The sequence below is a fragment of the Delphinus delphis genome, chromosome 2 (assembly GCF_949987515.2).
Source record: "Delphinus delphis chromosome 2, mDelDel1.2, whole genome shotgun sequence".
NCBI lineage: Eukaryota > Metazoa > Chordata > Mammalia > Artiodactyla > Delphinidae > Delphinus > Delphinus delphis.
Genome location: NC_082684.1, coordinates 11,152,065 through 11,163,401, shown reverse-complemented (window position 1 = coordinate 11,163,401; position 11,337 = coordinate 11,152,065). Strand labels below are relative to the sequence as shown.

The following is an 11,337-nucleotide window of genomic DNA, read 5'->3' as shown; positions in this document are numbered from 1 at the left end:
TCTTTCTCCATCATGACGACTCGATTTAAGTCCCTAACTGTTTGACTACAAATGCTAGGGGACCGTGCAACGCCAACCTTTTGTCCGGCCGCGCTGAATGGGCAATTCAGGCTTTGTGCAGCTCAATTGAGGAAGCAAACATAAAGACAAGATTCCTGAGAGCTCCAGTTCCCTTCCCATGGATATCCCAGCACCTCGTTAGAGAGTCCTGCCCTGGCTACCTCTCCAACATCAGTGTGCTGCCCGCCCTCGCAGGCCTGCCAGCGCCCGATGCCTTGGGAAGGGGGTGGGGAGAGAGAGAGGACAGAGGATAGAGGGAAGGAGGGAGACAGAGAGCAGAGAGAGCCACTCAACACTCAGGGACAGCGGGGAAAGCAGCCCGCCCCGGCTCACCCCATCCGATTGTCTGTCTGCACTGGAGCATGGCAGCTGTAGGCCTGGAGTCTGGGGGAGCTTTGCCAGCCCATCTCTTCTGGGCCCAGCCCCTCCTCAATCTTGGACTTTTTAAACGTGCGCGCGCGCGCGCACACACACACACACATACCCGCGCTCGTGCGCGCACGCGCGCGCGCACACACACACACACACACACACACACACACACACACACACCCCGCCCCCTCGAGAAATCAGGGAACCGAGGTCAAGGGGAGGAGGGGCGTGGAGGCCGAGAAGGAGAGTGGGCTGAAGGGTAGAAATTTACCGGGAAATGATTGCATTTGGGAGCTGTCTTTTTTGTGATGGTCCCCATGGTGACAATTTGTGACGGCAAAGAATGTGGGAACGGGGCGCTGCCGCCTGATTGGGATGCTTTGTATCTGGAGAGGCGCTCCTGATTGGCCTGAGGGGCCCCCCAGCTCCGGGGACTCGTCCTCCATTCAGCCCGCTCGAGGGCTGCACAACTGCCTCCAGCCGGACCACGGAGCTCGCCGGCCGCGCCGGGCCTGGCCCAGGTCTGCGGCGGGGAACCTGCCGGGCCACCTTGGCGGGGCCCGGGGCCCCGCACCCTCGGTCAGTGTGGAGGTCCAGGCGTCTCAGGCCCCACTGGGTGGGGACGTGGGGCAGGCTGGGGCCTGGGGGAGGGGCGAGGTGCTGCGGGTGGTGGCCCAGGAGGCATGAAATTGCTGCAGATGCTTCTACGGGGGAGTCCCTGCTGCCCACAGCCTGAGATCAGCCCGCCAGGCAGGCCTCGGCTTGAGTGCCAGACAGGGGTCTTGCCTGTCCTGCGTGAGAACTGTGGGTGGAGCGTGGGGACTGAGGAGGGGGGTGGATGCTAGCAGGGCTGGGGGCGGGGGTGGGAGGAGGAGGGCACCACCGGAGAGACAGGGGGCTTGGCCTTGCCTTAAAGTGGAGCGGTTGCCTCGGCTCAGAAAATGAAAACCTTGCTGGCAGGTTGTGGATGCCGGCGGCGTGGTATGTGGGAGACACAGTGGGCTCCAGCAACGCCACTTGTGGCTGGGTAGCCTTGGGCAAGTCGCCCGACCTCTCTGAGCCTCGGCTGCGTGTGCAGGGCAACAGACCCAAGAAGACGAAATGTGTTTGTGCATCACAGATGCGCTGGGAAGGGTTAGAGGCTCGAAGGAGCGTCCCACGACCCAGGACTCTGTCTAGGGCTGAGGGGTGTTGCGGTGAGCACCGCTGTCTGCAACCATGTGGTCTCTGGGGAGGGCTGAGTGTGGTTGCCCAAAGAGACTCCAACGGCTGCTGTGTCCCTCCAGGTCAGCTCCGTGCCCTTCCCTGGAGCCACCAGCCGCCTGCAGAGCCGCCCTCTTCATGGAAAGCCCCGTGCAGCGGTCCCCTGGTGATGGCATCCGACAGCGACGTGAAGATGCTGCTGAACTTCGTGAACCTGGCATCCAGCGACATCAAGGCGGCCCTGGACAAGTCTGCACCCTGCCGCCGCTCGGTGGACCACCGCAAGTACTTGCAGAAGCAGCTCAAACGCTTCTCCCAGAAGTATTCCCGGCTCCCGCGGGGCCTCCCCGGCAGAGGGGCCGAGCCTCACCTGAAAAGGGGGTCCGAGGACCGGCCTGGGAGGCTGCCCCTCGATTCTGGCCACAGTTCCAGCCCCGGCGGGGGTGGGTGCTGCAAGGAGAAGGCGTTGGGGAACCCCTACAGGGAGGAATGTCTCTCTAAGGAGCAGACCTTACACGGGCCGGATCCAGAAGCTGCCAGGCCTGGCCAGGTGCCCATGAGGAAAAGACAGCTGCCGGCTTCCTTCTGGGAAGAGCCACGGCCCACCCAAAGCTACCCCGTGGGGTTGGAGGGGGGACCGGGCCCCAGGGAGGGACCTCCCTATGAGGGTAAGAAACACTGCAAGGGCTTGGAGCCCCTGGGGCCCGAGACAGCCCCAGTGCCCGCATCCCCAAGGGCACCCGCTGAAAAGGAGCCACTCAAGATGCCTGGGGTCTCCCTGGTGGGCCGTGTCAATGCCTGGAGCTGCTGCCCCTTCCAGTACCATGGACAGTCCATCTACCCAGGCCCTCCAGGGGCCTTGCCTCAGAGCCCGCTCCCCAGCCTGGGCCTCTGGCGGAAAAGCTCGGCTTCCCCCGGCGAGCTGGCCCACTTCTGCAAGGATGTGGAAGGCCCCGGGCAGAAAGTGTACAGACCCGTGGTTCTGAAGCCTATTCCCACCAAGCCGGCCATGCCCCCGCCCATCTTCAACGTCTTTGGCTACCTCTAGCCGGGCCGGGAGGGCCTTGGTCCCCACCGCTGGCCTGCAGGGGTGTTGGAGACCCCGGGAGCTCTCCTGGTGAGCAGTGGGCTGGGCAGTGGTGTAGCCTCTTGAGAGCCTTCCCTTTGTGTGTGGGGGGGAGGGGGAGGGCAGGATCGGGGCAGGGGCTTCTCAGGCAGTTGCCCAGCCAGCCCTTGCAGCCTTGGGAGCGATGGAGCCGGGCTCGGCCGGCCCCTCTCCTCCCGGGCCAGAGCCCGACAGATGACCCGCAGGCCTGTGCAGACCTCAGTCGGCGGGGCGTTGCTCTGGCCTGCCAGCCGTTCCAAAAGCCAGAGTTACGCACCTGTGCATCTGCCACCCACTGTGTAAGCCAATCTCAGTTCTGTTCTTCTTGTTCTTTGTAAATATTAAGAAGGCTAAAAGAATAAAGACATTTCTTTTGCAGTTTTCACATCTTGGGTCCATGAAGTTGAATGGTCCCCAGGCCTAGGACATGCTAGCTGGCCCAGACGGAGGGCCACCTGCAGAGGCTGTGGGGGAAGCCTGGAGTGGCCCAGAGACCTCTGTGATGTCTGGGGATGGGCACTGGGGCCCAACCGCTCAATTCCAAGGAAGGAGGGTGGAGACAGTTGACGGGAAAGGATGCTCTGATTCCCCACGCCAGAGAACAGAGCGGGGAGGGTGTGGCTACCCAGAGGGTCCAAACTGCTCTAGAGAATAGGGAGGCTGGGACCAGGGCAGGGGGACCTGTGCTCCTGGCTCTGCCGTGGGATGTGGGGCTGGAGCCTTCTCTTGGGGCCTCTCTGCCCCACCTGCAGGATGAGGGGTGGGATGAGAATGGTTCCCTCTGCAGTACCTTCCACTCCATTCACAGCCTCAGGCCAGAGACTGGGCCAAGACCAAGCAGGAGCAGAGCCCCTTGTGGACAAAACAACTGGTTGTTTGACCAAATTGCTCCTTTTTTCAACATAGTCTTTGGTTCTAGGTCCATGGGCAAAATCATCATCATCATCATCGTCATGTCTAGCTCATTCAGATTCCTAGGTTACCTGCCAATGGCTCTCTTCCCGGGCCTGATGCAGTCCCTGGCACACCCTAGGTGTCCTGCCAGTGGAATGATGAGGGCCTCTGCCTGGGACAATGCACAGAGGGGGGCACTGGTGGCGGGGAGTGGCCCTTGGTTTGGCCCCAATAGTGCCCAAACCAGCAGCCTTGGGAGGTGGGGGGCCGGCAGAGCCAGAGCCCGAGGGATCCCCCGCATGCCTGTGCAGACCTCAGTCGGTGGGGCATTGCTCTGGCCCGCACCGCACACTGGCCCAGGATCTGCGCTGCTGTGTGTGGCATGGCTCCGTGGCTGAGAGCGTAGGGGCTGCCACGGGCGCTAAGCGGCTCATTTCATCAAAACACAGTTCTCACGACCGGGACAGGTGCAGGGGACCAGCCTGGTTGGGGACTATGGCTCCCAAATCAACAGCATACTGTTGAGCAAGTTAATGCCCACCCTGTGCCTCAGTTTCCTCCTCTGTAAAGCAGGGACTAGATCAAAGATAGCAAACAGATGCACCCACCACTTCTGAGTCCAAGGCAAGTATCATCAACTGGTCACACACTCTCTCTGTTGGGGCCCAGATATGGCCTCAGAATCCTTCCTAACACAAGGTCTCAGGATTAGTGATTGCTAAGGCCCCTTGCTACCCTGCCTGTTTTTACTCCAGCATTCCCCTGGAGAGGGGCATCCACATGGAGGGGCAGCGTCACTGGGAAGCCGGTGGGTTTCTGGTGGTTTCTGCCTGATGGTCTCAGAGGACTTCAGAGCCATGAGGCCACATGATGCAGGCAGGGTTGTCCTGAGTTACTATCTGGCTCATGCGGTAGGGAGTCCTCAGCCAGAGCCCTTGCCTCAGGCTGCTCTGGTTTTAAAGAACAGAGAGGGGGCCTGGAGGAGGCATGTCCCCTTCTCTCCCCACCTGCACATCATTACAAAGGCCCTGCAGGACCCACTGTGATGAGGCTCGGCCCCTCCACATTGTACAGCAGGGTGTTAAAAGCTCTAATCTGGGCCCTGCCACCAGCTAGCTGTGTGACCTTGGGCAAGTTACTTGCCCTCTCTGTGCCAGAACGTCCTCATCCAAAAACTGTGATTGAAAATAGACCTGCCACGTGGGTAGCCGTGGGGATGCTGTGAGTGCCGGGCACTCTAGTACTTCACAAAGGATGGAAAGTGCACCAACCCAGAGTCACCCCTCCTAGTTATCGGACGGTGTCTGTAGGTCCTTCCACACCGACATCTCAGTGTCGTTTATAGAGTGCGCAACCCACGGGAACGGGTGCCCGGGTCATCCAGCCACCCGCACTCCTTCAGAGAAGGAGCCCAGCTCTGGGAGGCATGTTTTCTTGGGGTGCTGCTCGAGTACACCGGGCCTGGGTCCCCACAGCTCCTCTGGGGCTCAACCTTTCCCAGGGGATACCTGGCAGTGCCTTAATTCAAATTCTGAGAGCCTTGTCTGGAAGCAGAAACCTTTACTAAGGTGCCACTCAACAGAAACACCCGACACCGTGATTTTCCACGTCGAAGCAAGTTGGGGAAAAACACAACTTGGAGAACTTCAGTATTAAAAACAAAGAAACAAAAGACAGCCGCAGTAGCAGGGGCAGCTGCTTCCCTAACCAAGAAGTGAATGGTGTTGTCTCAACATGAAACCCAGGAACTCATCTCCTGCTCACAGGCTCAGATCTCCAGCACTGGGTCAAATGTGCCCCTGCTCACGAAATGAAGACACTTTCAGGACGTTTACTGTTTGGTGATGCTGTCCAGACACCTCTGTGGCTGAAGTCTTCCCAGGGGCTGGGTAGGCGCAGGAGTGGTGTCTGTCCAGTCCTCTTGACAGCAGAGATGGTCAAAACACGGAACCGCTGGCACAGTGTGAGCACTGACCACTCAGAACCGACCCCCCAGGGGGAAGCAGGGCATTTACGCTTTAGCTGCTGGGTGATTCGGAGGTGCGGGGCTGGGCAAGGCACTGGAGTGGAGGGGCTCTGACCAGTGGCTGCGACTGACTGGTATGGACGTACATCAATATTCTAAGAACCCAAGGCGACTCCTGTGCCTCCCAAGCCGGGCCCCACATCCTGCAAATAAACGGTGCTGATGCTGAATCAGGGGCTGAGCTCTCCCTTCCCACATCTCCCACCACCTCCTCAAGACTCACCTCCTCCAGGGGAGACCTCCCTCAGACCAGCGTCCCCATCCTGCCCAATGCCTGTGGCCGCTGCCTGTTAGGACCCTCTAGGACATAAGGCAACCTGAGAAGTGCTGTAGGTTTAAGAGTTTTGCCTGATACCCAGCCCCACCCCAAATGCCCCCAAACAACATCTTTCTGCTCTGTCCCATCATTGACTGCCACCCCCTCTGGCTCCCAGGTCAGCAAAGGCATTCTTCATTCAGGGCTTTCCTCTGGCTATGCACTGAGCCCGCCTTGGCCCCTTCCCCTGGGACCCTGGGGTTGAACATCCCCAGTCTGGGAGGACGCAGGTTCCCTTCGATATTTCCTCAGGATCTCTGAAGCAAGACAGCATGGGACTCTAGCCAAGCACTGCTGGGCTGGAATCCCGGGGCTTTGCTGTGTGTACCCAGGCAAGTCCCTTCCCCTCTCTGGGCCTGTTTTCCCTCCTGTACCGGGAGGGAGTGGGCAAGATGTGGCCTGGTTCCCTCTGACCCCTGGCTGGGAGGTGTCATTTGTCAGACTCATCCTCTTCAGGAAGACACTGGGACTTACTGGTTCCATGGCAAGCCAGCGTGTCAGAGCCAGCAAGGCCACCAGGGGCCACAAGGATGGCAACCTGAGGCCCCAGAGGAGTGAGCCGACAGCAGAGCCAGCCTGGGACCCAGAACCTGCCCTGCTGCTTGTTTGCCAAAAGCCAGAAACTCCGTCTGACCTCGCTGAAGCCTCTCCTGGGGCGGGGCCGGAGCAGACTCTGAGGAAGGTCACCTGCTCTGGTGTCACCTGAGTGGCTTTAACCAGTGAGGGAAGGCAGCGCCTATAAGTCACTGGGACTTCCATGGAAACAAGGCAATCTCGGCGAGCCGAGCAGGACTCAGACGGCGAGAAAGAACTAGAGCCGGGCCAGACCTCAGCTCTCTCACCTGCACCACCCCAAATGGGCTCACAGCTCCTGCTGGACTCCTCCCGCACCCACGTGAGGACGGAAGGATGCAATGGGGGGCACGAGGCTTCCTGTCTCTCAAGTGTGGTGCCTTTGCAAGGGCTGACGATGTCCATCCCTCCGGCGATTGCTCACAGGAGCCGGTATTTGAATGGTTTTTCCCAGTATCTCAGCTTTTGTAGCAAAACGGGTAAGACGTGAAGACAGCGCCAGGGGACACGTGTATAGGACAAGCCCAGGTGTCAGGAGACTTGTAGGATCTGAGACCCTGTTTGTGATGAAGCTCCAGTTTCCATGACAACTGAACCGGGAGAGAAAAGCCAACCGTGGCTACGCCAACCACAGGGCAGGAAGCTGTCCCCTCTCCTGGGGCTGTCAGGTCTCTTCTGGTGAATGAAGGACACATTCTCCTGGGCCTTTCGGAAGCCCAAACCAAAGTGACACTATCAGGGGTCCATGTGCCCTGTCCCAGCACCTGCTCCTCCCCCACTCCTGCCAGGAGCTGGGCTAAGGACCTGAGGCCCCGGAGGGGTCTGGCGAAAGGGACTTCACCGGGCAGGGCACCATCTGTGCAACATTTATTGTACCTAAGGAAGCCCTCTGGGACCGAGGTCTCCCCACCCCACTCCCCTGGGCCACACCTTTGGGGAGAGAGCTCAGAGTCAAGTGGAGAGTTTCCCAGAGCAAAGGGGGAGGGGCACAGGGACACTCTGCAGCAAGGCTGTCTGGGAAAGACAGACTCACCCCCAAAAGCTCTCCAGCCACAGCCCAGAGGTGGCGCCAGGGCTTCCCTGCTGGCCCCTGCCTTCCCCAGACCACACCAAGTCCTGCCCTGGTCCCATCTCCTGGCCCCAGGAATGGAGCCTTCTGCCATCCCTGATGGCAGAGAAGGTCGGGGATCTCCTTGTCCATTTGAAAACAAACATGGTTCTTCTCCTACGTGACACATTCTGTCCTCTGCTCTGGGCAAAGCTCTGGCCCGGAGGCCGGTGAGATCACGGCGCTACCCCAGCTGAGACGGAGGCAGCCCACAGCCTCATCTGTCACCAGGTCCTCTTGGATTTGGGGCCACTGCTGTCCTGACACTCAGTGAAACAGTCTGAGGAACCACTCCTTCTCCACGTGCCCCGGTTACTGGGTGTTCTCATATTTCAGGTATCTAATCAGCCTGCCTGGGAGCGGCAACGTGTCCAAGAGTTTTATGCGGTATTTCCCAATGGCTTTTCGAACTTGCAGCCGGCAAAGGTGAGCCAGGGGTCTTGGAGCTTCTGGAAAAAGGAGAGAGAGATGCTGATTCGCCGTTTGCAAGCGGCAGAGGGTTTGCATCTGTGACCCTGGCTTGTGGGAAGTAGCCAACCCACATAGCTGGCTAAGAGAGCGGGTGCCTGGACTACCCCCACGCTCCATGACCCCGGCCCCTGCCAACTGAAAAGACGTCACCCCTCATCCGTCTGCACAGCCCAGGGAAGTAGTAGGGCAGGTACCAAACCCATTTTACAGGTGAGGGCTTAGCAGGGATCACACCTGGGACTAGAACTGGCATTTCCTTTGTCCTGTGCCCCCTCCTCTACACACCAGCCCAGAGCCCGCCCCTCCCCACAGCCTTAGCAAGTATGACCTCTTAAGTGCCCCCATGCATGGAATTCAGCTCTGGGCTCTGGGGGGTGCAGAGAAGTCAGGGTCAAGGGGCAGGGACTGGGCAGTTTCCAGCAGGTCCCAGAATCCTACCGGCTGCCTCCTCCAGGAGGCCCCCGGGATACCTCATTCAGTGGAGTTTTCTCAGCTGGGGGGCGGGGGGAGCGGGAGAGAGAGGTAAGAGCAGGGCCTGATGCATCTAGTAATTCATTTCAGCCCTGGGAACAGGGTAGGTATTTGCTGAATCAAAGAATGCCATTCATTCATTCAACAAACACATGCTGACGCCTTCACTGTGGCTGGCCCCGTGCTTGGGCCAGAGATGCAGGGGTACCCACTCAGGAGCTTTGGGGAAAGGCTTCCACACCAGATGGCGCATCTGAGCAGGGTCCCGATGGGTGGGTAGGAATCTGCCGGGTGAGGGAGGGAGGGAGGCAGGGCATTCCAGGCAGCGGAAGCAGCAGTGCCAAGCCAAAGAGGCCACCGCCACTCAGGGAAGATCAGGGTGCAGTAGGAATGTGGGGGGAGGGGGGAGCCCAGCCAGCTGCAGGACTGTCTCACTAGCTGCCCATCGCGGCCCTGCTGACACTTCCGCTGCCCTCTGGGATGCTCAGCCCCGCTCTCTGCTGAGTGAAGTCTGAGCTTGTGGGAAGGCAAAAGGCCACTGCGTAGGCAAAGGACACAGGGCCACCAGGGCTGGTATCCTGGCTGGCTTTGGAGTCTCTGATGTCAACGTCACAGCATTAAATGAAAACGCACGTGGGCAAGTGTTTCGCAGATGGAGGGTGGGCTTTAAAGTAACCGGAAGAAGTATTGGTTAAGAACTATTTGTTCTTCCTGTTAATAAATGTTTGTAGCACACTAAAGGGTTCAGCAGATTTTTTCCCATGGACACAGTTTGGTTGGAAATTACCCTTCCCAGGCAGGGCTTGAGGCGAGGACAGTGAGAGGTCGGACGACATCTAAGCAAGGACCGCTCTATTCTCTAGTGGCCTCTAGTGGCCAGTCACGGTGATGGCAACCAATTATTCATTAACTCAAGGAATGTTTGTTTATTGAGCATCTAGAGTTCCCAGTGAGTGGGCAAGTCCATCCCATCCTCCCCCGTCCTCCGCCCCCTCCTCCTCCCCGCTATCGCCAGCCCAGTAACTTTATTAAGGGCCTCAATTCAAGAGCTCCCAGGCATTTGTGCAAGTGGAAAATCCTACGGCAAGTGTGGGTTCAAAGGGGCACAGGGATCAAGGAGAACCTGGCAAGTCAGAGTTGGGGCACTGGGCTGTGGGACAACTGGACAGGTGATGAGGCAGCGTCTTCACCCGGGGACAGCAGCAGCAATGGTGGGATAATAATAACTTTCTGTGGGTCAGCCTCTGTGCTACGTGATTGACAAGCACTTGGGTCAGAGACAGGACGGTGCCCCCTAGCGCCAGAGAAAGCCCTGGGGCAGCTGGATTGCCTCGGGGCAGGCATCTCCTCAGTATCGGCTGCAGCACCCAGTTCAACTGGCTCTGACGCCTCACCTGCCCGTAATTTCTTACAGGAATTCTTGGCCTGACTCAGCTAGGCTGCCCCATCTGCACTGCACACAGCTGCTGGACCGCGGCCAAAGCCCCCTCACCGTGCCAGGTACACGCCCGGCCCTGCAAACACCCCCAGCTGGCAGAGCTGGGTGGGGCTGGACACTGAGCCTGCCAGCCTGCTCTGTTCAGACAGGGATACTGAGGTCCAGAGGGGAGTCCTGCCCACGGTCGCCCAGCAAGCCCCTGGTTCCAGAGCTCCGGCGGCCTGGCCCCTAGACCGGTGACCTGACGGCACCGGCACCACCCGGGAGCATGTTGAAATGCAGACTTTTAGGCCCCGCCCCAGACCTGCTGAGGCAGACTCTGCATTTTTAAACAAGATGCTCAGGTGCTTCGTGTGCACTTTGCAGTTTGAGATGCCCTAGCCCGTAACTCCCTCCTCCACCCCACCACACTGCTTCCCAGCGGCCCATGATCCTGGGCGACTTACTCTAAAGGTCCTGATACCCCGCGGGGAGCCGGAGTTTTTGTTTAAAGCATCCTAGAGAGATTTAGGGGCGGGATGTTGGGGTCGATCAAACCTGGGTTTGAAGCCCAGCTCTGCCACTAACTAGTGGTGAGACGCTCGCCAAGTGACAGTCTGAGGGTCAGGCTCCTCACTTACAAAACGAGGAATCACGGAGCCACTGGATGTGACACGCAGCACAGAGCCTGGCACGAGAAGGTGCTCATCAAATGTCAGTAACAGTCACAGGCCCCGAGTCCCGGCCTGAGTCAGGCAGGGTGAGCTGCCGGCCGCAGCAGTGACAGCCCCTACCTGCTTTCTCCTTGATGACAGCCCAGTCCTCGAAGCTGTCAATGTGCTCCTTCAGCCGGGAGCAGAGCTGCACGTTGCCCACGTAGTCCAGGAGGACGTCGATGATGGGCCCTGCCCAGCGGCTCACCTCCGGGGCAGACAGGATCTCGCAGAACTGAAAGGGAGCACACACCAGTGCTGGGACACCCAGGACCAAGGGCACTGCCTCGACAAGCTCATCCTACAGGTGGGAACCTGCGGCCAGTGAGGGCAGGGGACACGTCTGAGGACAGACACTGGGCATGCCCAGGGTAGATTCCAGTTCTCCACATCCACACCCCTCTCTCATCAACACAGGCCTACTGCTGCCAAAAGCGGGAGGGGGGCAACTTGGGCAAGTCACGTCACCTCCCTAAGCCTCAATGTCCTTGTCTAGAAAATGGGTATATGACACCAACTTCAAGGGTTTTTTTTTTCTATGAGAATTAAGGTAATATAAACATAAACTTCTCTGCACACAGAGGATAGCCCATAAGCGATGGCCATTA

The 11,337-nt window shown here is 59.0% G+C and overlaps 2 protein-coding genes across 4 annotated transcripts in view; one reads left to right on the top strand and one right to left on the bottom strand.

Moving 5' to 3' along the window:
* The first annotated feature begins 746 nt into the window (after positions 1-746).
* Positions 747-2,840, top strand: FAM181A (family with sequence similarity 181 member A). Of its 3 annotated transcripts, none has more exons than XM_060003335.1 (2): positions 747-1,011; positions 1,719-2,840. In XM_060003335.1, the coding sequence occupies exon 2, from the start codon at positions 1,805-1,807 to the stop codon at positions 2,681-2,683; it is 879 nt and encodes a 292-aa protein (XP_059859318.1). In that variant the 5' UTR covers positions 747-1,011; positions 1,719-1,804; the 3' UTR covers positions 2,684-2,840. The 3 variants fall into 3 exon arrangements, with proteins under 3 accessions (XP_059859318.1, XP_059859316.1, XP_059859317.1); XM_060003333.1 differs by lacking the exon at positions 747-1,011 and adding an exon at positions 1,114-1,227; XM_060003334.1 differs by lacking the exon at positions 747-1,011 and adding an exon at positions 1,126-1,236.
* Positions 2,841-7,405: 4,565 nt separating this feature from the next.
* Positions 7,406-11,337, bottom strand: part of ASB2 (ankyrin repeat and SOCS box containing 2) — a 43,092-nt gene continuing 39,160 nt past the window's right edge. Inside the window, exons 9-10 of the mRNA XM_060003332.1 lie at positions 10,811-10,964; positions 7,406-8,106 (exon numbers count right to left, since the gene is read on the bottom strand). Of these exons, the coding sequence (XP_059859315.1) occupies positions 7,970-8,106; positions 10,811-10,964 (291 nt within the window). The 3' untranslated portion in view covers positions 7,406-7,969. The remainder of the gene's footprint in view (positions 8,107-10,810; positions 10,965-11,337) is intronic.